Source organism: Rhipicephalus microplus, chromosome 1, assembly GCF_043290135.1.
Source record: "Rhipicephalus microplus isolate Deutch F79 chromosome 1, USDA_Rmic, whole genome shotgun sequence".
Classification (NCBI taxonomy): domain Eukaryota; kingdom Metazoa; phylum Arthropoda; class Arachnida; order Ixodida; family Ixodidae; genus Rhipicephalus; species Rhipicephalus microplus.
Window position 1 is genome coordinate 264,439,529 of NC_134700.1, and position 22,825 is coordinate 264,462,353.

Here is a 22,825-nt window from a genome sequence, read left to right on the forward strand (position 1 = left end):
GTTCTGTGCCACTCTCTTTTCCACATTTGGGACATACGTGTACATGGATGCAGAACTATCTTTGGCAGAGTGTTTTGAGCCTCCAAACAATAATTCGTACGGTGCAAATTTGTGCGAACTATTCTCGCCTGCTATTCAGCATCTGGTCATGGCAACCACCGTATTGGTTTTCATGCGCATTTGCTGGCGATTACAGAGCAAGCAATGCCTTCAACATCTCCTGCCCTCTTTGCGATAAAGAAACGATATCGGCTGGTTTTCTTTTGTGATGGCATTCAGTTATGCGCTTTCCTACAAACAGTGTTAACTGCCGGCTCACTACCAGTACGCAACCATTCAATTAATGAAGAGACAAGAGGCTCATGCTACCCAAAGGTGAACGAAGACTGCCAAGTGTTCTTTGCACAGTGGCATCTACCTAGCACACAGGGCACGTGCACGAACAAAAAATGCTGACATCTGTTCCAAACTTGTTCACCATAGTGCAAGAGAATTGAAATGGTTGGCACACGATTTTCATTGTAAATGTGCAAAGGCTCTGTAAAATTGATTTGGTTTAAATGTGGAAACACCGATGCAAACTTATTATTCTCAGGCTTTCTGTATCAGTTCGTTTTCTGAAAGATTATGGTATATTACCTTAGAAGACTAAGTTAATTATGTGTACAAAGTCTACTGTCCATCTACCTAAATAAAAGATATGTGTTAAGGTATGCAAGTGCCAAGCTTTTGCACTAGTTTTTGTCTTCAGTTCTTGTTCTTCTCTGAGATCGACATCACCGATGGGTGGCACAGAAATCTTTCACTGGCATTGTGAAAACAGTCTTTGGTTACATGAAACTAGACCTGTTCTTGTGCATGAGATGGGCTTGGAAGACCATGCACGAGACAATGTATACATGATTTTTTTCGTCGCCTGAAAAATGCCTGCAGCTGTCTGTCTGCTTATAAATTGTGCAAACCTAATATATTGAGCAACTGTGTTTGGCTTGACTAGACATGAGTAATGGCAAGACTGGCTCTTTCCTTGCTGAATATAGTGAAGATCTACAGTCTCCATAGATAATGCCACCAAAAAATCTCTGCAATGGGTTCCTAGTTACTGTGCCACACATAGGAATAGTACTGCGTATAGTGTAATTTTCACTGACAGCCCACAACTGAAACAGACACAGAGATATATATAGAGAAACAGAGATATTATATTATATTATATGGATATTATATATATAGAGAGAAACATATTATATATATATATATATATATATATATATATATATATATATATGCACACGCTCACCATGCAATCAGTCAAGGCTGGTCAACCTGGTTCAGCATGAAGATTAGCCTTCCACACTTCAGTGAGGAGGTTTGGGTCTGCATGTGTTACTACTGGCTGTAGAGTTGTAATACTTTGCATCAAAGTAAAAGGTGTGCAAGGGTGTTGTGGGCAGGCATAGCTGCACAGAGAGAGAGAGGTTAATAAAAGAGGAAGAGATAAAAAGGATGCTATTTTCTGCCTGCCCCCACGGGGACACCGCTAATAGCTACATAACGTCAGTTCAACACCGTGCAGTAAGATGCCATGTACAAACGTACTGCTGTGTAATTTCCTGTAGGCGGTGCTTTCCCCTCCTGTCAGTTTTGGATGTGGGTGGTACAAATTCTAGTTTCTTCGCAGGTGTTTTGCGAGACGTGCTTGGGATCTCATGGAGGGAGGCTAGGTTGGTGCTTGTGCAGGCCGCAGTGTGTGCCACTCATTCCCTTCAAGACCCCCATGTCAATAAGATTACAGTTTAACTTCAACCGTTCAATTATGTTACGACCTTCATGTCTTAAAGGGGTGCTGCAACGCTTTTTTTAGCAATCATCGAATGACCTGGCTAATAGAATTTATTGCCTCTCCTATCGATCAGCATAGAAATTTTACAAATCCATCCCATATGAGTGGAATAGTAGAGATTTGTCACACACTTCAAGTGCTTTTTCTCTCCTTTCACTCTAACAATCTTGCTGTAAGCTGTAGGGGGGAGGACGACAAAGAGTCGGAAAGCAACGGTGCGCATGAAACATTCTGCATTTTTCCCCTTTTGTAATCTTTGAATGCTCTGGCTTAATTTTGGTTCGACCACAATCACAGCAGTGTCACTACTGTTTAATTCTAGCACACTACAGAGCACAGGAATGCTCAAATTGTCCAAGAGCCATGTTGGTCCCGCTGATTTCGTCAGCCAAGAAAAGAGCGAGGTGCTCTCACATACAGTTTGAAGGCACCTTAACAGCCAATTAGGGATGGGATCAGTCCATGCTCTAAATATATTGCAAAGCTTTATTAAATCGCCCACCTTTCCCATTCTGTTAGACAAATGTGCCCCTCCACAACTTTTCGTCCCTGTAAGCACGCCTCGAAAAGCAGATTACAGGGAATCGAATGGGAGATTCACTGAGTAGTAGTAGAATTGAAGGAAAGTCAAGATAATGCTGACAAGAACATTGAGAGCTCTGAAGCAAGGTGTGGGATTAGGCTAGTTGGTATTCCATATCTTCCAACAGCTGAAGCACAAAAAGGTAACAGACTAAGGAAACAACAAGCACAAGCGCTGTTGGTTCCATTGTCCTCGTTGTTTCCTCAGTCTGTTGTTACCTTTTTGCGCTTCAGCTACTTAAGACATGAGAACTCTGTCCAGCCATTATGCAGGAGCAACAGCTCTAAAAAGTGCCGGGACCTGCATAATGAATTGCCACTAATTAGCCCAGGTATCTTGTGTCTGTCCAACCGTCCTGTCTCGGTCAACAGGTCATCTAACTTTGGGTCATGTACAAATACAGTTGGAGATCAAGAGAGTACAAGTGTACATCTTCCTGGGCAAAGCCTTTTCTTTCAGTTTTTTTTTTTTAACTGGAACTCCATGACCTTGCTTTAAGGCAATGAAGCTTTTCACACATTTCATAATACTGGAAGTTTTCAATGCTGATAATTCTTCTCTACAGCGCGCTAATAGTATGCACATCCCATCATCACAATGCACTGACAAACTCCACAGTAGGGAAGACGTCATTAAGATCTGAAATGTACTTTAGTTGCACCAGAAGTTTACATTGCGATCGGGACAACAGCTGAGAAAGCATAAACTGTCTGAAATATTGACTTCCGTCTATAGCAACCATCTTTTTCAACTTTCAGAGAATAGCAAAATGCATGCTCGCTTCTGATTTCATAACATAAGTATACGCTGCATCCAACTACCAAGTCAATTTGCACATCGACAATGTGCTGGACTATTTCGGAACATGTTTTATCACTCCGTCACTAAGAGCAAATAAGGCTGAAAAAAAAAAAAAACCGAGTATACATACAGTACTGTAGTACATTTCGTACTGTGCAGGCCAGTCCACGATACATAGTTCAAAACAGTTTATTGGTGACAAATACTATATTGATTTAATGCATGGTGAAATTGAGTGTTAATGGGACAGGACGTGCCTTCCTTTAAGCATACGACGAAAAAGAACTCTTCTTCCACTCTTAGTGGAGATGCGTTTCTTGAAGCCATGTTTGGCGAGTCTCCTGTGCTCGCTCGGACGTGGAAAAAAACGGTGCATCAGGGTCCTCATTTGCTGAAACTCTGTTGATACAGTTAATGGTTGTAGCAGTTGGCAGGGCTGCACGGATAGGCCCCTGCATCTGGAAAATTGAAGTTTTAGATAGACAAGTGTGAGATTTGTACATCGCATTGCCACAACTGAAAGCAACAGCAAGAACATGCATGCACTGCAAAAATATTAGTGGTCAAAACGCAATATGCCTTTAACTCAATGTCACGTTCTGCGGATTGTAAAGCGACAGCAGAAGTTGGAGGACAAAAAAAATATCAGAAAATTTATGCTGCTTTACTTTTTCCATGACACCTGTGGTTCAAATGAGCCTGTGACAAACATGAATTCTTTTGGTTTAGGATCCGTAACAGGGCCATCGATCACGCGCAGAACGCATCGCTTAATCAGAAACGAAATCTCGAGCAGGCCATTTCAAACTGGCCAAGAGAACTTCATAAACAGAAGAAACGGAGGAAATTGTCGGGCAAAACTCGTTGGCAACATAAGAAACTCTACTCACACCACGTTGAGGCACCTGCCGGCAACTCCAAATAAACTTCTTAAACTTGACATAGTTATGGTGCCGTCCCACAGAAGAAAGAAGCAGTCAAGTGAAGCGTCTGAAATCGCTATTCGTGGGCAGATTTTAGAAGGCTCCCACAATTTAAGGGACTGCTGAATCTGAAGGTATGCAGCGTACCAAAATAGAGAGCAACTTCGGCAGCACGAGTTTCGTTATTGCATAACGGACGCCACCATTTTCTTATTTTGGCCAGCGAGTCAGCCTCACGGCCGCTTTTACTTCAGTAGACAAAGATATTATTGACCATGCATAATGGCATATGTGACTCTAAGAAAGTTTTAGTTAACTTTAAACTGATGCAGATAAAATTTTTAAAAAGTAAAGCGGTATATTAGACGCTTACTTAAAAATTAAGGGCACGCAAGCAGCGCCACAACAATAAAATCTGGCCACATAGTTGTTAACCTCGCCACCAGCATTGCCATCTCCCAGTCCTTTTTCCCCGTATCCGCCATAGTGATACGACCGAAGTTCTATCCATTGGAAGAAAACTCTAAAAACTCAAGATGGTATGTGGCATCCTTTTCCAATCTTACTCAATCCTCATTCCCAGCATGTTTTCGAGTATAAATAGGCCCGAATTTTTCTCGGTAGACCTCATACCAGTCTTATGCTAGCTGTGCACTTCACCCAACGCATAGTCTGGCCGGCATTATGTCTTTCGGTAAACTGGGCATAAAAAAACAAACAAGTGCTCATTCTTCTCGGCGTATCTTGAATGACGATCGCTTATGTCAATTGCGTATTATGCGCTTCGTCCAACGTACAGGCCTAATTGACTTCTTAGCTGCCGGAAGTAAATGATAGCTGACGTTCAGCTGACGGAGCGGGTGTCATCCGACGTTTCGTTGCCTCGGGCGATGACAATGATGTAGACGCGTTGTCACATACATTGTTTGCTTTAATTTGCTCGCCTGACCAAGTGCCATTCACCGTGCAAGGGACTACGCATATATCTGACAGAATTCGACCCAATGCGCATTACTAGTGTATAGAAGACGCAAATTGGTTATCAATGAAACACTCGTTGCCAACAGACACTGGGTTGGGAGTGGGTTTTGAGGTCTTCCGTAGCGTCCCGAAATTAGTCGTAGTTTCGGGCGTAATAGTTTGCGTACGTTGTCTTGTTACCAGGATAGTGTGAACGGAAAGTAGGTCGACTTTTTTTTTTTTTTTTTAGCTTGGTTTAGCGACACGTGGCGAGCTGGTGATCTCGGCATCGCAATGTCGACCATTGTGGCAACGGAGAGGGAAAGCAGTCGTACGTAGTTGTAGCCGAGTTTCATGTACGGCACTGACGTATGGAAGCCATGTGGCGCTCTAAAAACGATGGCCTGTGCGCGCTATGAGGCTGCTACGCGGGGTGTGTCGTTGCTGACCTAGACCTCTCGTTGCCATGTAGCATATTGCGTCGTTTTATTTTTTGAAACTTGCCGTGTCGTGCTGCGCCACTTCGCTTGACCATGGCGATGTGTGTTGGGCTGATCATCGGCAAAGTAAGTGGGCCCGGTCGAAGTTCCGAAAGTGCTGAAAGGCTCGAAGAGATAAGATCAGACATGTCTGGGAAAGCTGCAGGAGAGATAAACGAGGTTGGTCGCGCGTTTGAGGTGCTGTCGAAGCCAGCGCTGAAAATTCCGCCACTGACAGCTTTTGTGGCATTCTTGGCATTTCACGTTCGTTACGCAAATTATAAGTGAGTCGGCATAAATAAAGGTACATTGCTGAGATGGAAAAAGTCAGTGCTGCCACATTCACTTGAAAATATGTGCTGCGGATAAGTCCCATGTGGAATAGGTTGTTTTGGGACAATGTTTCTGAGTGCCCCCTCCCGCCCAAAAAAACTGGCAATTTTTTTTTTCATGGTCATGACTTTATTCGCACTTAAATTTTAATGCTACAAATCAGTCATTTTAAAATACTCCCGTAACAGGTGGTTTCATAAAGCTTTGGTCATTCCTTTCTGAGGCAGTGTTTTTATTAGTACTTAAATTTTAATTATGCAAATCCTTTTTCATGACATAGAAATACTCCCGTGACAAATGGTTTCACAATACTGATACAGTTTTCATTCATTGTTCGTCAAGTTCTCTTTCTTAGCAGCCCTTGTGCTTATGACCGTTCCGACTTGCAGGTGAACTTCACGGTGGACGAGATCCGTGGGCTGATGAACAAGAAAAAAAATATCCGGAACATGTCCGTTATAGCTCACGTCGATCATGGCAAGTCAACACTCACAGACTCTCTTGTGTCCAAGGCTGGCATTATCGCCGCTGCCAAAGCTGGTGAAATGCGGTTCACAGATACTCGCAAGGACGAGCAGGAACGCTGCATCACCATCAAGTCTACGTAAGTGGCGACGAGCTAATGTGTAAAAGTATTGGAGGAGTCTACTTGAGATTCGTTATTCAAGGATTATTGCTCATTGCCCGAAGGTGTTTAGCAGGTAGGTTACAGGTGGTAAACTAATGAGCCTTCAGTAGCACAACTCACTTTTCACACAGCCGGTTGCACTGAAAAATAACCTAAGCTTGTAATAAAGTGAGTAGTTCAGGCTATCTGAGGCACCAAAAGGGCATCAACGGAGGGGAGGTTATCAAAGCTGGGGCGGGGAGAGCTGGAGTGTAATCATATGCATCATTGGCTCTTGATGAATAATGTTATGAAAGCTCTACATAGAAAATAAAATAATGTCAAAACACTTCTGCAATGCTAGTCTGAATGTGATCGGTTTTGCTGAATGTGATCGGTCTCGCAAGTAGACATGTGCGTTTTATAGAATAGCTCTTTTACCTTTGGTTCTTTTCTTTTGCCAGGGCGGTGTCCATGTACTTCGAGTTGGCTGACAAGGATCTGATTTTTATTAAGGAGGATAACCAGCGTGAGAAGGGCGAGAGGGGTTTCCTCATCAACCTGATTGATTCCCCAGGCCACGTTGACTTCTCCTCAGAAGTGACTGCAGCCCTCCGTGTCACCGATGGTGCTCTGGTTGTTGTGGACTGTGTCAGTGGTGAGTATCACGAAAGGCTAGAGGGGTTGGGCAGCTACATTACAACACACTATGTATTTGTAGTGACATGCCAAGTGATGGGGCATCATACAACACACCTAACGGCTATTTTCAGTCACTACTCTTTAGCTTGAGAGGGACTTTTTTGTGAGGTGCCTTGCTTTGTGTGCATATGTATGGCATTTTTTCCAGGTGTCTGCGTCCAGACTGAGACTGTGCTCCGACAGGCCATTGCTGAACGTATAAAGCCTGTGCTCTTCATGAACAAGATGGACCTTGCATTGCTCACTCTGCAGTTGCAGCCTGAGGACCTGTACCAGACTTTCCAGCGCACGGTCGAGAACACCAACGTAATCATTGCCACCTATGGTGATGAGACTGGCCCAATGGGAGACATCAAGGTGTGTTGAAATAAGTTGCTCATTAGCCTATGCATTTCACACGATCCCAGTTGTACTTATGTTTGCTTGTGTTCTGTCTAGTGTTGCCACTTTTTCCACTAAATCTAGCAGGTTTCTATTATTTTCAGCACACAAAGTGGTTCTAAGAGAGAGAAAGGAAGAGAAAAATGAGCCCTGTAACGGTCTGCTTCAGCGAGCGACACCTCAACAGTAGCTCACAAGGGATGGGGGGGAGGAGGGATTTAAAAGAGTAGGAATAAAAGTGTAGATGGAGTGAAAAAGGCGTGAGGTGGTAAGCCAGAGAGAGCGACAAATTGAGGGGATAGGAGAGATAGGAAAGATGCAAACACGGTCACAGGAGTCCGAGGACGGGGTACCACTTGGGAGAGCTCTTGTCGGCGTCGGGAGATGACGTAGGGCGAGCCCAGTCGGCCAGAGCTAGGCTGACGTCGGAGATCGCGAGGGCATAACCGGTCGGCACGGAATCCAGCGAGCGAGTCCTTATTTTCAGCACGCACAATTGCTGTATTGTGGGATGTGAGATTTTCAGCAGTGTTGAAGCCTTGCTAGCTTTTTTTTTTTTTTTTTTGCTGGTGAAATTTCTCGCAAAAACTTGCCTGTGCTCATATGTTCTCACTGAAGTAAAGCTGCCTGAAGAAACGAACAGAAAGCAGTTTCCATTAAACTCTAGCAGAAGGGCAAGCTGCATTACGTGGAGGACGATTACACACCAAAAAGCACTCGCTTGGAAGAATCCCTCTGTTACATTAGAGTAAATTGTGAGTCTAGGGAGAATCTTTTTCTAAAATTTCTCCAAATTCTCTGCTTGTTCCCGGCACATGAATTTAGCTAGTTTCGAGGGCTCTTGTTGTAGAATCGTTCTTGATTTTACAACATTGTTTCTTTCCTATATCTGTCAGTATGATGGAGTGTGAACTAATATGTATTAGTGCATTACACTTATGTACTGTTCTTGACATCTCTTGCCGGAAGTTTCCCCCCCTGAATCTTCAGCACTGTTGCGTAGTATTTGATGTATCTATGTAACTGCTTGTTAAACTAATATGCTTGTTCAATTGTATTCTACAGGTGGAACCGTCTAAGGGCAACGTTGGCTTTGGCTCAGGTCTGCACGGCTGGGCTTTCACACTGAAGCAGTTTGCTGAAATCTATGCAGAGAAGTTCAAGATTGATGTAGACAAGCTGATGAGCCGGCTGTGGGGAGAGAACTTCTACAACCCTAAGACCAAGAAATGGGCCAAGAAGCCCGATGAGGACTACAAGCGTGCTTTCACCATGTTCATTTTGGACCCAATCTACAAGATCTTTGATGCCATCATGAACTACAAGAAGGAAGAAACTGCCCGCCTCCTGGAGAAGCTGAACATTGTTCTCAAGGGCGACGACAAGGACAAGGATGGTGAGTGCATTTTGTTTTTAAAGTAACCCTTGATGCAGAAGCAATGTTGTGCTCGATACTGAGCACTGAATTTTAGGCATAGATAACTGCCTGCCCAAAAATTGTGAGAGCACCACCTGCATTGTTTAACATTATTGGACTGTTGTAAGGCCATCAAGGCATGTTTGGCCCATATGGTATTACTACGCTAGATCAGAACTGTCGTTTAATTGTCCCTTTCAAAGGCAGGGGGTTGCACTTTTATGTTGCTACGATGTAGGAATAGGTGGTTACGAATTGTTTTGTGGCATCTATGCAGGCAAGAACTTGCTGAAGGTGGTCATGAGGACGTGGCTTCCCGCTGGAGATGCGCTCTTCGAGATGATCACGATCCACCTTCCGTCTCCTGTGACTGCGCAGCGCTACCGTATGGAGATCCTCTACGAAGGTCCTCAGGACGATGAGGCTGCCGTCGCTGTAAAGGCATGTGACCCCGAGGGCCCACTGATGATGTACGTCTCCAAGATGGTACCCACATCCGACAAGGGCCGCTTCTATGCATTTGGTCGCGTCTTTTCTGGTGTCGTGTCATCGGGACAGAAAGTCCGCATCATGGGTCCAAACTACACTCCTGGCAAGAAGGAGGACTTGGCTGAGAAGGCCATTCAGAGGTGAGTGGTCGCAACGTTGCAGAAGCGAGAGATTATTTCGGAAGTGCTGTCATGAGCAGTATGAGGAAACATCGAATGCGTGTTTACCGATATTGACGAGACATGTGAAGCGTGGGTGCAAGATTTTCACTTGAGTATTCATTTTTAATAACACTATTGCACTTGCATTGCCAGTGGCTGCGGAACACTGAAATTACCTTTTTAAAGATTATAGCTTACCCATTTAAATATTAATGCACTATTGCACTTGCATTGCTAGCGGCAGCGGAACACTGAAATTATCCATTTAAAAATTATAGCAGCTGGCAATTGTGTTGCGAGCTGCTATAATTTTTAAATAAGTACTTTCAGTGTTCCTTCTAATATTGCTTACAGTTGAATAGCAGGCCTTCACTTATCATCAGAGCTTAAATGCACAGCCTGCTCTTGGATACATAGTGCAGGTATGGTGAGAGGCTTCAGAGAATAATGATCTACTGTAAAATTTGTGCTAATCAGCACAAAGCAGCAGAGGGAAACCTTGTTGTAAAGGTCTCCTTGCAAAATGTTTTTCATCCACCTCGTTCTTGGCGGGTCTTCTTGTCGTCACACAGAAGTTCCGAATGCTTACAGAGGTGACATAAAAGGATGTGTTGGGTCTAATGCCTTCGGTGCCTGCTCCCCATTAGCCCCCTTGGGAATGGACCGAGCAGGTTCCATCCTCACTGGGCCCTACAACTACCTGTTGCACCGGCTCCACTGCTTTTTTTTCTGTGCATTGCTTTCCTGGACAACATAAAGCAGTCTTTATGAGTAGAAACATTTGTTGCATTGCCATTTTTATGAAGGTTGGCGTGCCCATTATTCTTGAATATCATATTTACTCGTGTAGTGAACCCACTTTTTTTTTTTTTTCATGAAAGTCTATGCCAATTTGGGAAAGGGTTTATTACACTGAAGAAAAAAAAAAGCCATGGAAGAGTTATAACAACGCAAACTTCTCGTGATGGCTTTGCTTGTTTAGGCCCGCGAGATGCGCGACAAATCTTTTTGTAGCCAGCTCTTTTTGTTTCCTCCCGTATTGAAAGCGTACGAATCGACGCAGAAGTGTCAAAACGCGCTGCTCGCAACTGGTTAGTGCGGTTGCAAAACTGTTTTGACTTTTATTGCGTTATTTTGCGATATAATGGCTTGATTTAACATTTCAATGGTCAATGGCACTGGCTAACATGAACAGATACAATAAAAAGATTTTTTTCCCGAAGACAAAGGTGAGGGATGGGTTCAATATGCGAGTAAATAAAGCATTTAAAAGCCCTGTAATCTATGCCTGCAGAACTGTTGCTGTTGTGTTAGAAGCCTTCATCTCTTGTCTTAGTGGATGTAATAAGACATGACTGCAAGTTACCGTATTTACTCGATTCTACTGCACCCTCGATTGTAACGCGCACCCGATTTCCACTGCGAAAAAAAAAAAAAACGTAAGACATCGATTGCAACGCGCACCCATTTTTTCTCGTTGGCCTGCACGATCACACCACTCGAAAAAACGACTCCTTTCGGGATTGTCTTCCATTTATATATGAGGTACGGGCGAAGCTTGTGCCCATCTGACGTGCAACAGAGCATTGCCGTCACTGTAGTTTTACCGTGGACCGATGTCAGCACGCGAACTTGCTTCGCCCCCTTCTTCTCTACAGTTGTGGTGCCAGGCATGTCAAAGTAGAACGGCGTCTGATCGGCATTCCAGATTTGCCCAAGCAGGTAGCCGTTGTTGCGCCGCAAGTTTAGGACGAACCTCTGAAAACTGTAAAGATTTTCATCGTACTTCTCCGCAAAAGTTTTCGCATATGCATGTTCCCTTTCGGAGGGAAGAGCCTTTCCTCTTCATATAGTTAATTAGCCAGCACCTGCTCGCTTTAAACAGGCTCCGCATTAGACTTTTTTCTAAGACTAATTGCATAGCCCGCACTTGGAGCAGTTCTGTCGTCGTGGGCCGCTGTGCCGCTCGCTCCTCAAGCACATACTCGCAGAGCAGCTCTTCAATTTGCGGAAACCGACCCTGCTGTTGTTCACTGAAGCCTTTGCGTGAAGCTTTGCTGTCGACAATCTTCTGCTTTTGTTTCCGCCGGACCCGCACGCACGTTTCGAGAAGGACCGCGATGCGGCCCGATTTCCGTCCGTTTCTGCACACGCGATGACTTTTCTTTTAAAAGCGGCATCGTGGTGCACTCGAGTTTTTGGAGTCGGCCCTTCCACGTCGTCGATGCTAATGCACTACTAGACGACGAACTCCTCAGCACACGTACGAAGTGCCGCACATGGTAAACACATAGGCAGAAATAGCCGACGCACGTAGGGGGCGGCATTTTGGATTTGCGATGGCAATAGATTGACCGTAATTTTTTTGTTCGTACTCGATTCTAACGCGCATGCGATTTATGAACTCGCTTAACCGGAAAAAAGGTGCGCGTTAGATTCGAGTAATTACGGTACCTTCTAAAGTTCAGTATGTAGTTTCATTGCAATTGCCTCTTCCAAATTTGTGCACAAGTTCGCCCATAGCATTGCCTATAACTTGGCAACGTGGATTAGGTGATTTGGCTATCAAGCCATCACTGAACGAAAATAGGCATTCTCTATTTGACTGCAGGTTTCTTTGAGGTGTCATAATATAGTGGCAAAATCTAGGTAAAATCTGCTCATTCATTAGGTTATTTTCGAAATTTACATGGGTGCTAAACTATGCCTTTTGAGAGGCTGGCTTGTTTCAAATGTCTTTCTGGTGCTTCAAAACGCAATTAAAATTTTTATCATATCGCCTGTTGAATTTTTCTCCTTCAGGACCGTTCTGATGATGGGCCGTTACGTGGAGCCCATTGAAGATGTGCCCTGCGGCAACATCTGTGGTCTGGTGGGTGTCGACCAGTTCCTGGTGAAGACTGGCACCATCAGTACCTTCAAGGATGCGCACAACATGCGTGTCATGAAGTTCTCTGTGAGCCCTGTAGTGCGTGTAGCAGTGGAGCCCCAGAATGCCTCAGACCTGCCCAAGCTTGTGGAAGGCTTGAAGCGTCTCGCCAAGTCAGACCCTATGGTGCAGTGTATCATTGAAGAGTCTGGAGAGCACATTGTAGCCGGTGCTGGTGAGCTGCACCTTGAAATCTGCCTCAAGGATTTGGAGGAAGATCATGCCGGTATCCCGCTCAAGAAAACCGACCCTGTGGTCTCGTACAGGGAGTCTGTCCAGGATGAATCTAGCATCATGTGTCTCTCCAAGTCGCCCAACAAGCACAACCGTCTATTTATGAAGGCTTGCCCACTACCTGATGGACTTCCAGAGGACATTGACAAGGCATGTATCATGTCTACCTGAGCTGCAATAATGCAGTCGATATAATTTAGTTACAAGCGACACATTTTTGCTTGATTTAAGGCTTGGGGACTTGCAATGCAATGTTATTATCAATTCTAATGCATAAGTAACAGTGACTACAGTTTTTTTTTTTTAGTAAGGCCTCTGTCTTGGCAATCTTCTCTCCTGACTGGAGAAGATCGAATGTTTACAGAGGGACATTGATCAGGGTTCTGCCTTCGGTGCCTGTTTGTCGTTTAACCCCCTTGGGAACGAAATGAACAGGTCCCATCCTCGAAGAACCCAACAAGGCTGTCACTAGACATGTTCTCATGTAATTTTAATAATCTAGCTCGTGTCTGCATAATTCGTGTGAAAGGCACGACTTAAATTATGATTGAAGTCGTCTGCGCTGCTTGCAACCGTATCGGCATTTATTGCATCATTATTTTGTGATATAATGGCGTGATTTAATGTTTCGATCGCCAATGGCACTGGTTACACTAAAATTAACAGATTTTTTTAAAATTCTTTTTTAAAGGACATTTTTTTTTTTAGGAATTACGAGAGTAAATGTCGTAGTTTCTGTTCACAATTTCCTTTGACGAGACGTTCAGTACCATCTCTTTCTGGACTAATTGGTTTATAGTGATGGGAAGATGAAACCAGCGAAAAACCACACTAAGACGGTTAAAAAAATACCACGCAGGACAAGCGCTGGACTTGCACAGGACAAGTGCTGGACTTACAAATCCTACTTATTGAATATAGTTTGCTTTATTGCATTCAGAAGTAATTCATTTTTCTTTGTGCATAAAAAAATGGTAAAACTCCTAGGTGTTGCCATCAGAAAGCTTTGTGAACTGATTTCCAGTAGCTGCTTAGCATTTGTTGGCTGAGCAGAGTATGTCAGTACATGTTTTAATGTGTTCATCGCTTTTTTTTATTTTGACAGGGTCAAGTGAACCCACGGGATGACTTCAAGATTCGTGCCCGCTACCTGTCTGACAAGTATGAATGGGATGCCACAGAGGCCCGTAAGATCTGGGCATTTGGACCTGAAGGCACAGGCCCCAACCTGCTTGTGGATGTCACTAAGGGTGTGCAGTATCTGAATGAAATCAAGGACTCTGTTGTTGCTGGTTTCCAGTGGGCCACCAAGGAGTCTGTACTCTGTGAAGAAAACATGAGGGGTGTACGGTTCAACATTCACGATGTCACCCTGCACGCTGATGCTATCCACAGGGGTGGCGGTCAGATCATCCCAACGGCTCGAAGGTGCCTGTATGCCTGCATGTTGACTGCGTCGCCTAGGCTTATGGAACCAGTGTACCTGGTGGAGATTCAGTGTCCAGAAAACGCCGTGGGTGGCATCTACGGAGTGCTGAACAGGCGTCGAGGTCATGTCTTTGAGGAGTCCCAGGTTGCTGGCACACCCATGTTCGTGGTCAAAGCCTATCTGCCAGTCAACGAGTCATTCGGTACGTCCCTTAACGTTGTCGCTGTTAAAGTACATCTACCTTGGCAAAACAGCTCTTTATGAAATTAAATTCAGGAATGATTCCTGAATTTTTAAGCAATGTCTTGGGTAACTTATCACAGCACTGCTTTGGCTGAAATTGTCAGCATATCGTAAATAAGACTCTTGTAATAAGGTGTACCGCAGCTTTAATTATGTTTCTGAAGTTTTGTGAAATTCCTTGATGTTTCAGCTATTTGCAGTGTAAAAACAGCACATTGTGTTGTAAAGTGTTTTGAATGAGATAGCAAAAGTAGGGGACCGGTTATGTGCAAAGGGAACTTAATGTGAGTTGTTGCAGGATTCACGGCTGACCTGCGTTCCAACACTGGAGGCCAAGCCTTCCCGCAGTGTGTGTTCGACCATTGGCAGATCCTGCCCGGTGACCCCCTGGACGGCAAGTCCCGCCCCTACAACGTTGTCATGGAGACCCGCAAGCGCAAAGGACTCAAGGACTCTCTGCCAGACCTGGATCAGTACTTCGACAAGTTATAATCGTCAACAAGCCTAACAATGCGCTTCTTACTGACCAGTTCTCGTCGCTCCGTTGGCCTGCCTTGAGTTTTTTTTTTTAACACTAGGAGATGAAGTTTTATGTAAAGAAAAGAATACTGGAAGAACCGACGGTCTATCTTGCACTGTGCGGACGACCTCTTTTTATTGTTAATTTTGTTTTTTTGTCCCGCCGTGTCTTGTCAGAACGTTGGTTACGGGCGCACCACAGAGCTACACCACAATAAAATATTTGTGGGCCTTCACTTGTGTGCTTCATTTTGGTGAATCGTGTGGTAGTTTGGTGTGAAAGTGCTGCCTGCCATTTAAGGTCGTATGGGCAACTGCGGAAGGTATACGTAAGTTGCATAACGCCATGTGGATTAGAGAAATCGGTAAAATGCGCGAGCAAGCAATAGTAAATGCTTGAAAGTAAGACGCTGGTTGGCAAGTGGTAGGTGTTCTGTGACGGGGTTACGAAACTGCGAGCGCGTCTTCGGCCACGTGACCGCCAGGGCGCTGTTGGCGCTGTGCTCGAGGGTGCGATAGGGCGCGCGCATCGAGGAACCGTAGGGTGCGACGACGTCGAGCGCTTCGCAGTTATGGGTGACCGTGGGCGCTGTGTGTGTCCGGCCGCACGGCGACGGCCAGCGTCGTGGGCTCTGCCCTGGCAGCCGTTGTGAAACATCAGCGAGGCCACCCTAGGCCCCGGGACCAGGTCTGACCGCTCGTGTGTATCCATGCCTACCGCCATACCCCTGCTTTCAGGGGCTGTCTACCTCGGTATTGGGTAAGCCTAACTTTTCAGCTTGCGCTGCTTTCCCCGTTTCTAATTAATATTTCACCCTGTAAGCTTGTACATGTAATGACGTTGGTCTAAAATTCCATCGCTCACCCATAGGAACGTAAAGTTCGGTTTCCAAGCTCTCGAGTACGTCTCGACGAACGTGCACGAAACTTCATTGTAACCACCGGCTCCGCTGCTCACCGATCTCGCGAATGTATCCGTTTTGCACAAATAATGCGTGAACTGGTATTTCGGAGTGTCGATTTTGTTACGCGTTCACGGATTTCAATACGTAGACGTATCCGGAAGCATGCGCTAAGGTGTGTTATCTTCTCAAGCATGAATCATCTGCTTACGCCGATCGATCTTGAACTGATGTAGCCAGGGTTCAACGCTACCAGCGTGCGGTTTGGTCGTCGAGACCACCGCCTGGCTCGTCCGCAGATGTTTTCGCCTGTCTCTCGCCAAGCGATCAGGAAAATTGTGTGGAGCGTTGAGTCTTCCAATCGTTTCGACTTCCGCGAGGCGTAGGCGTGAATGGTTTCGGGTAGTTCAATCTCCCGTTCTTCGGGTGTTCGTGCCAGGCGTCGTGCGTTGCCGCATCCTCCAATCGGTTATGTGACCTGCGTTTTCGGGCATTTCAGGAGGCTGAGGGGCCATCGGCAGCATGCACCCGTCGAGCGAGGCGAGCAGCGACACGGACGAGGTGGCGCGGCTCTTCCCGAAGTGCCGAGGTCGTCACGACGGCCACTCCCTAGACGACGACGATGAGGCGGACAGCCTGAACAACAACCATCACCCCATGGAGGACGGTTCCGTGGTGAGCGCCTACGACACGCCGTCGCGAATCGAGATTGCCGGCGGACGGGAGATCTTCTGCAAGAGTCGAAGTCGACCCAAGCGGCGCCAGCGCGATGCCGCCGAGGCGTGGGAGGACGAACCGCTCGTGTACGAGGCGCCGGTCTGCGGCGCCGAAGTTTACGACGATATCGACGAGCGTTCCACCAACGCGCCGGCGCGCCTCATCGGTAACGTGCCCATCGCTCAGTACGAGGGTTCACCGCGCCGTTACGGACCGCGGCCCGGTTACCCGCAGCGCGTGGCTGCCGACGCCCAGCCGGAAGCGGACGAAACCACGGTGTGCGGAAGCTCGTACGTCGGTCAGCGACTGGCGGGAGCCACGCCGAGCCCCCGCACCCCTCCGAGTCCTCGGCCCCCCAGCCCGCGCCTTGGCGGTACGCCGCCGCTGGCGGCCAGTCCCGACCCGGGGAGTGGCGGGAGCAGGCTGAGTCCGCGGCCGCGAAGTAACAGCAGTACCGAGACCGGCGAACAGATGGACGAACAGACGAGGAATCTGACGCTTTCGCCCGACGGTACGGATTGCGAGTCGGCCAGCGAGGCCATGTCACTAGCGGGCTCTGCCGACGCACCACTGGCCATGCCTGTGCTCGAGGACGGCCTCTCGAGTGGCCACCTGTCGGACACGGAAGGCTCGGTCGGGGGAGGCACGCAGCCGCCCTCGGATGATGTGGTGTCCGACGCCATCCGCGAGATCCAGCAGGCCATCCAGCACAGCAAGCGCCTGGCACTCAAGAGCTGCGGCCCTGCCGAAAGAGGGGACGCCCCACCTGTCTGGGTGCCCAGGTAAAAGTGATGATCTGCTGGTATTTAAGAGTGTGTCACTAATGGTGCCGCACTCTCGCAACGGGGTCTGCCACACAGTCGGTTCGGATGAGGTCATGTGCAGTGATCTTAACCTTGTATCAGCACAGTACTGTCCGATAGCCGCATTTATTTATTTATTTACCCCCAGGTTCAATAGACACTACAGAGGGGAACGGTTATATTTACAAAGAAGTGTTCCAGATATACAATAAGAGAATAAACTTGCACAATATGTAGAGATTATTAGTATAAATAACACAATAAGTAACCCAACAATATTACGCATTGGCAATTGGTGGAGGACAACAAAGAAAAGAAATAGTTGTAACACAGTGAAGGGTGAGATACGGCCATGTGTCATGTAAAATGACAAATAGCATATACACCATGTAGACTAAGTGTGCAAAAAACAATGATGTCGCTAGTAAAGCATGTTTGAATAAATCAGAGCCACTAATTTCTACTGTTGGTGCGGGAAGGCAATTCTATTCTTTTGATGCACGCGGTAGAAATGCATTAAAAAATGCGTGAGTTCTACATGGCGGAATTCTGACTTTATGCATATGGTCTAGTCTATTAGAAACATACTGCAGAGCACTGATTAGTTCGTTATTCAAGTGTGGATGATAGTAAAGCTTATCAAAAAGAACTAGACAGTGTGTTTTACATCGAGATGCAGGAGTTGATAAAATAAGATCATTTCTCATTGCTGTTATGCTGGCAGTGCGACTGTACTGAGAGCAAATAAAACGAATAGAATTGTTCTGAATCATTTCCAGTGCGTGTGAGAGATTTTCGCGAGAAGGATCCCTAGCATTGCCGATTTGCTGTAACTTTTGAGTAATGCACATGCAGCTCTGCTCTTGCTGCCCCTAATACGATCGACATGCTTTTTGTCATGTATGTTTTTACCTTAGTTAGTAATCACCATGGAACTTGGAATGTATATCGTCACTTCATGATAGCAATAAAAGAAAGCCACATTAACCCTGCCTTCATTAAACAATGTAACACTCTAATACCAATTATGTAGGAAAAATTGGTGCGAACAGCTGGCATGGAAAACAAACACAACACAGGTATTGCTTTGTTCTATCTGTTTCCACTTTTCCTAAACCTGTTCATAAAATGTTTCGTCAACTTAACCAACTTTCCGTGTGGCCTTAGTTACTTCTATTTCATTTTGAATGTTTTGTAAACTAGGCTTCATAATTCATTTATAATAATTTATTGAAACCTTGATTTAGTGGCATGAAAATAGTTTTTTAATATCTTATTTTAATTAAGTCAATCCTAATTGTGAAAGTTTCCCACATTATAACTTCTCAACTAACCCCTACTTGTAAAAGTTTTAAACATAGATTGATGCTAGACCTTTCGAAATGTTTAATCTTGTCACGCATAGCAAACTCATTTCTAAATTATATGTCCTAGGTCTACCTGTTAACCTCATTGACTGGATCCGTTCTTACCTTCAAAATCGCAAGCAGTATGTTAAAGTAAATGACTGCATGTCTGGTATTCTACCAGTATCATCAGGAGTTCCTCAAAGTAGTGTTTTGGGACCTATTCTCTTTCTAGTGTATATAAATGACATTGTTGAATCAATAGACACATCACAAGTCCACATAAAGCTTTTTGCAGATGACTGCATACTTTATAAAACAATTACTGCTCCGAATGACCAGAAGTGCCTGCAATCCAACCTTTGTGCTATTTCTAAGTGGTGCGAAGATTGGTCAATGAAATTAAATAGCGATAAATCAGTTGTAATGCATATAACAAATAAGAAACACCGTTTTAATTATACCTATTCTCTCAACAACTGTCCATTGACTGAGGTTAACGAATATAAATATTTGGGCGTCACAATTACAAGCCACCTAACATGGTCAAGCCACATTAATAAAACATGCTCATCTGCTTCTAGAAAGCTTGGTTTTTTGAGACACAAATTAAAAACAGCGCCTCAGAAATCAAAATGTTGGCCTACAATGCTTTTATAAGACCAAAGTTAGATTAGGCTAGTGTCGTTTGGGACCCACATATAAAGAAAGATGTTAAGAAGCTTGAGATGGTGCAGCGAAAGGCGGTTCGCTTTATCTTTAATGCCTACCGCAGAAATGACTCGCCAACAACGATCATGGCCAATAATGATATCTCCACTTTACAATACCGAAGAACTGTTGCCCGGCTGAAATTTCTACACTCACTTTATTTCCGTAAATTTAACATTTGTCCAGAAACTTATATAAGAAATCGAATCTCAAGACAAACTCGACATACTCACAGCTACACACTTGAACCTTACTTCGCACGTACTAATCTTTTCATGAACTCATTCTTTCCTCGGACGATCAATGATTGGAACGCGTTACTTTTTGAAGCATTCTGTGATAATGAAAATCCTGACTTCGATAACTTTGTATCTTTCCGTTTTTAACCGTACAACTCAAGATCTCTGACTGTCTCACGTTGTATTTGATTTGCATTCTCCGGTTGCAATTTGCGATTTCTTGCTGCCATTTAACTTTGTTCAAATGCTATCCTGTGTTCTACTGCCTTAACATGTTTTTATTGTTTGAACTTTCTTTTATTTAGTTACATTGTGAATCACTTTTTGTTATGTGTCCCTGCTTGGTCTTTCGACCGCAGTATTCTGTAAATAAATAAAATAAATAAGCATCACAACTGCATTAAAGGGTGCAGGTTCATTCTAACTCAAAATATTATTCATATGAGCTCTTGTGCTGTGCAGCGAGGATTTTTTGTTATGCAATTCTGGTTTCACGTCATCCCTTGCAAGTGAAAATTCATGCATTTGGGCTATGCCAATCATTCTTCATTTTGAGAGCAATATTGTAACTGCTTAGTGAGATCATATGGTTGTTTCAGTCTAAACTTTCTTCAGTCAGTGCTGTTGCTTGATATCAATAGCATTGTGACTGAAAAGGGCCTGTAGAGCCTGCTTGAAAGTACTTTATACTTTTCAGACTTTCTCAGTCTACCCGAGAAGACCAGGCCCCTGATGATGGTGAGCTAATATTGTTTTCTTGCACTTGCATGAAATGCATGCCAATTGCCCCTCGAGTGGATCCCACACTAATACCCTTTTGGGCTGCTTGAATACTCATGTTGTTAAGTGGTGGCAACATTTCACAGTCACAGATTTCATTTTGTTTGTTGGTCTATGCTTCAAAGAGCTGTTTCGAGGCTTATCGTGTGTGAAGAATAAGGGCTAAGCATTGGGTAAAACTAGTTCACTGTACCACTGTGGTGGTCTCATAATTATAAACCATTGACACAGCTTTCCAGCCATATCCTGTTACACTCTTTCAACAGACATACTAAACGCCGCTGATCTAAATCTTCTGTCGGCCATATTGTGCAATCCATAAAAGAACCCATGTTGCAGGCTTAAAGTTGTTAGTGCTGAAAACATAGGCAAATCAGTTCTGTGGCCTTCTGCAGAACTTATTTGCCACTTATGCGGCTGAATGCTAGCTTCCTCGTCAGATCAAATAGTGAAATGATTGCCCCAGAGTTCACGAACCCGTGACCAGAACAAATCTTCATTCGACACTGAATCTTCATTTCTAATAATCCTTTGTGTGCAAGTTTCTTTTGCAACTTTGTGCTACTACCTAACGTTACGACTTTCATGATAAGAGGTGGACAATATTCTTTTTTTTTTTTTTCACGTATTGCTATGAAACGTAGGGTAGTGTAAATTGGCATATTGTTATGGCATATTGTTATTACCATTTCTAGCTTTAGTCCTGACATAGGGAACAAAGCTGTGTACACATAAAGCTATTCAAAATGCATTGGCAAGTTGATTGCCGACTTCTGCAATATACCTGTGTGCAATTGGCCGTGTGGTCCTTGTATGATTCTTGTGGACTGTCTTGAGGAATCTTGAACATTGACAATCACTGTTGGGCTAGTCTAACTATATTTAAAAAAGCAGGGGAATAGTTGAGGGGTTGTTGTGAATAAATATAGACGGTTTGTGTGTAGTACTAAGCATAAAAAGCGCGCTGTTCTATAGCCTTGCCATATTTTTCAGGCTACAATGAGATTAGAACATTAATACCTTAAGGCGTTAAATGGTGATAGCAGGCAGTGCCGTGTATGCTAAATTAGACAGAGCTAGCAAGAACAATCAGAAGTAGGAAATAGCCATTTTCTTTGAGCTCTTGATTCATTGCATTTTAGAAACTGCTCGAGAAACTGCTATTCTATTGTTATGTTATATTCTGTAGATGTACATGGACCCTGTGCAACCATCAAAGGATGGGATGATCGCATTGAAGCATATATTTGCGAATGTGATATTGTCATTTTCAAAATTGCTTTGTGTTGGTTGAGCCCAAAACACTCGGCTTTTATACCCTAATATATTCCTGCTATGTGTGGTTTGCTGTGAACTAACACAACATGCCTACTATGTGCATGTCTGCAACCCAGATTGTGACACAGATCAGGAAACCGACCGACTTCTAGGGGCGCAGAGGTCGGATGACCGGGGCTTCTTTGACGACAAGGTAATCCGACTACTTGCCAACACCTCTTTTTCTCCTCTTTCCTTCTGCTTGCCCTTGAGCATTGCTTTGTGTCCATTGTGGTTTACACAGGCCCAGAATTCTGTGGGAAAAAAGAAAAACACTTCAAAGGAAGGTAAGTGATGCAGTTTGATTCTCAGTTGTTCAATTGAGTTAGAAGCGCAGCAAAGTTACAAGTAAAAAAAAAAAAAAAAAACTCCGTACAAGGCATGATTCCCCTGCTGTGTAGTCTGTTAAAACAGAAAAGGCAGAACAATTGTGAATGCACATGTGGCTATCTATCAATTGAAATCTGTATTCTGTGCTTGCAACTACCCTATGTGCCGTGTTTTTTAAAGATATTATTATGTGATTGCTTCTATTGCTTGCCAAACACATCATTTTTTGCTCTGAGACACTTATTGTTTGGCTCATTGATTCTTTGATTTGGAACATATCTTCTGGCAAATGTGAAGAAACCCATTTGGGCTTCCTTTTCTGTCTTTTTTGTATTTTCTTTTAAGTTCGCTGCATATGTTTTTGTTTTCACCAAATTAACATTTCAATGCTAGTGGGCTATCCATCTTCTTTCTCTCTGTGTTCTTCAACAATTTAGATCGTATGCTGCTGTGAACATGTGCCTACTCTCTCTGAATAAACCCATTGTTCAGCACGAGCCCTAACGCCAGCGTCCATGCTGATTCAAGCTGGAGGGGAAGGCGTAACATCTGCTAAGATTTGCCTAATATAATGTTCTAGTGCTTTTGAAGATTACAGTCTTCATGAGTATGGTGCCAAGCTTTCTTTTTTTTTTTTTCGTAGGGGG

General features: G+C 44.4%; 2 protein-coding genes and 1 non-coding gene across 5 annotated transcripts in view; all 3 read left to right on the plus strand.

The window, feature by feature from the left end:
* Positions 1-4,551: 4,551 nt before the first annotated feature.
* Positions 4,552-15,269, plus strand: LOC119188111 (eukaryotic translation elongation factor 2). The gene is made up of 9 exons (XM_037436058.2): positions 4,552-4,689; positions 6,312-6,526; positions 6,994-7,187; positions 7,380-7,588; positions 8,678-9,008; positions 9,307-9,658; positions 12,482-12,992; positions 13,948-14,473; positions 14,813-15,269. Exons 1-9 carry the CDS (start codon positions 4,687-4,689, stop codon positions 15,004-15,006), a joined length of 2,535 nt encoding a protein of 844 aa, XP_037291955.1. The 5' UTR covers positions 4,552-4,686; the 3' UTR covers positions 15,007-15,269.
* Positions 10,217-10,377, plus strand: LOC142771565 (small nucleolar RNA SNORA57). Its single transcript, XR_012885993.1, has one exon. It is a non-coding gene; the product is annotated as a small nucleolar RNA SNORA57 (small nucleolar RNA).
* A 378-nt stretch (positions 15,270-15,647) lies between the features above and the next one.
* The window catches only part of LOC142815611 (protein lin-10-like), a 29,438-nt gene continuing 22,260 nt past the window's right edge, over positions 15,648-22,825 (plus strand). For 2 of the 3 annotated variants that reach the window (XM_075894148.1, XM_075894149.1), the window contains exons 1-5: positions 15,648-15,793; positions 16,435-17,434; positions 20,449-20,489; positions 21,926-22,002; positions 22,093-22,135. In XM_075894148.1, coding sequence (XP_075750263.1) covers positions 16,458-17,434; positions 20,449-20,489; positions 21,926-22,002; positions 22,093-22,135 — 1,138 coding nt within the window. In that variant the 5' untranslated portion in view covers positions 15,648-15,793; positions 16,435-16,457. The remainder of the gene's footprint in view (positions 15,794-16,434; positions 17,435-20,448; positions 20,490-21,925; positions 22,003-22,092; positions 22,136-22,825) is intronic. The other variant, XM_075894150.1, reaches the window with a different exon arrangement.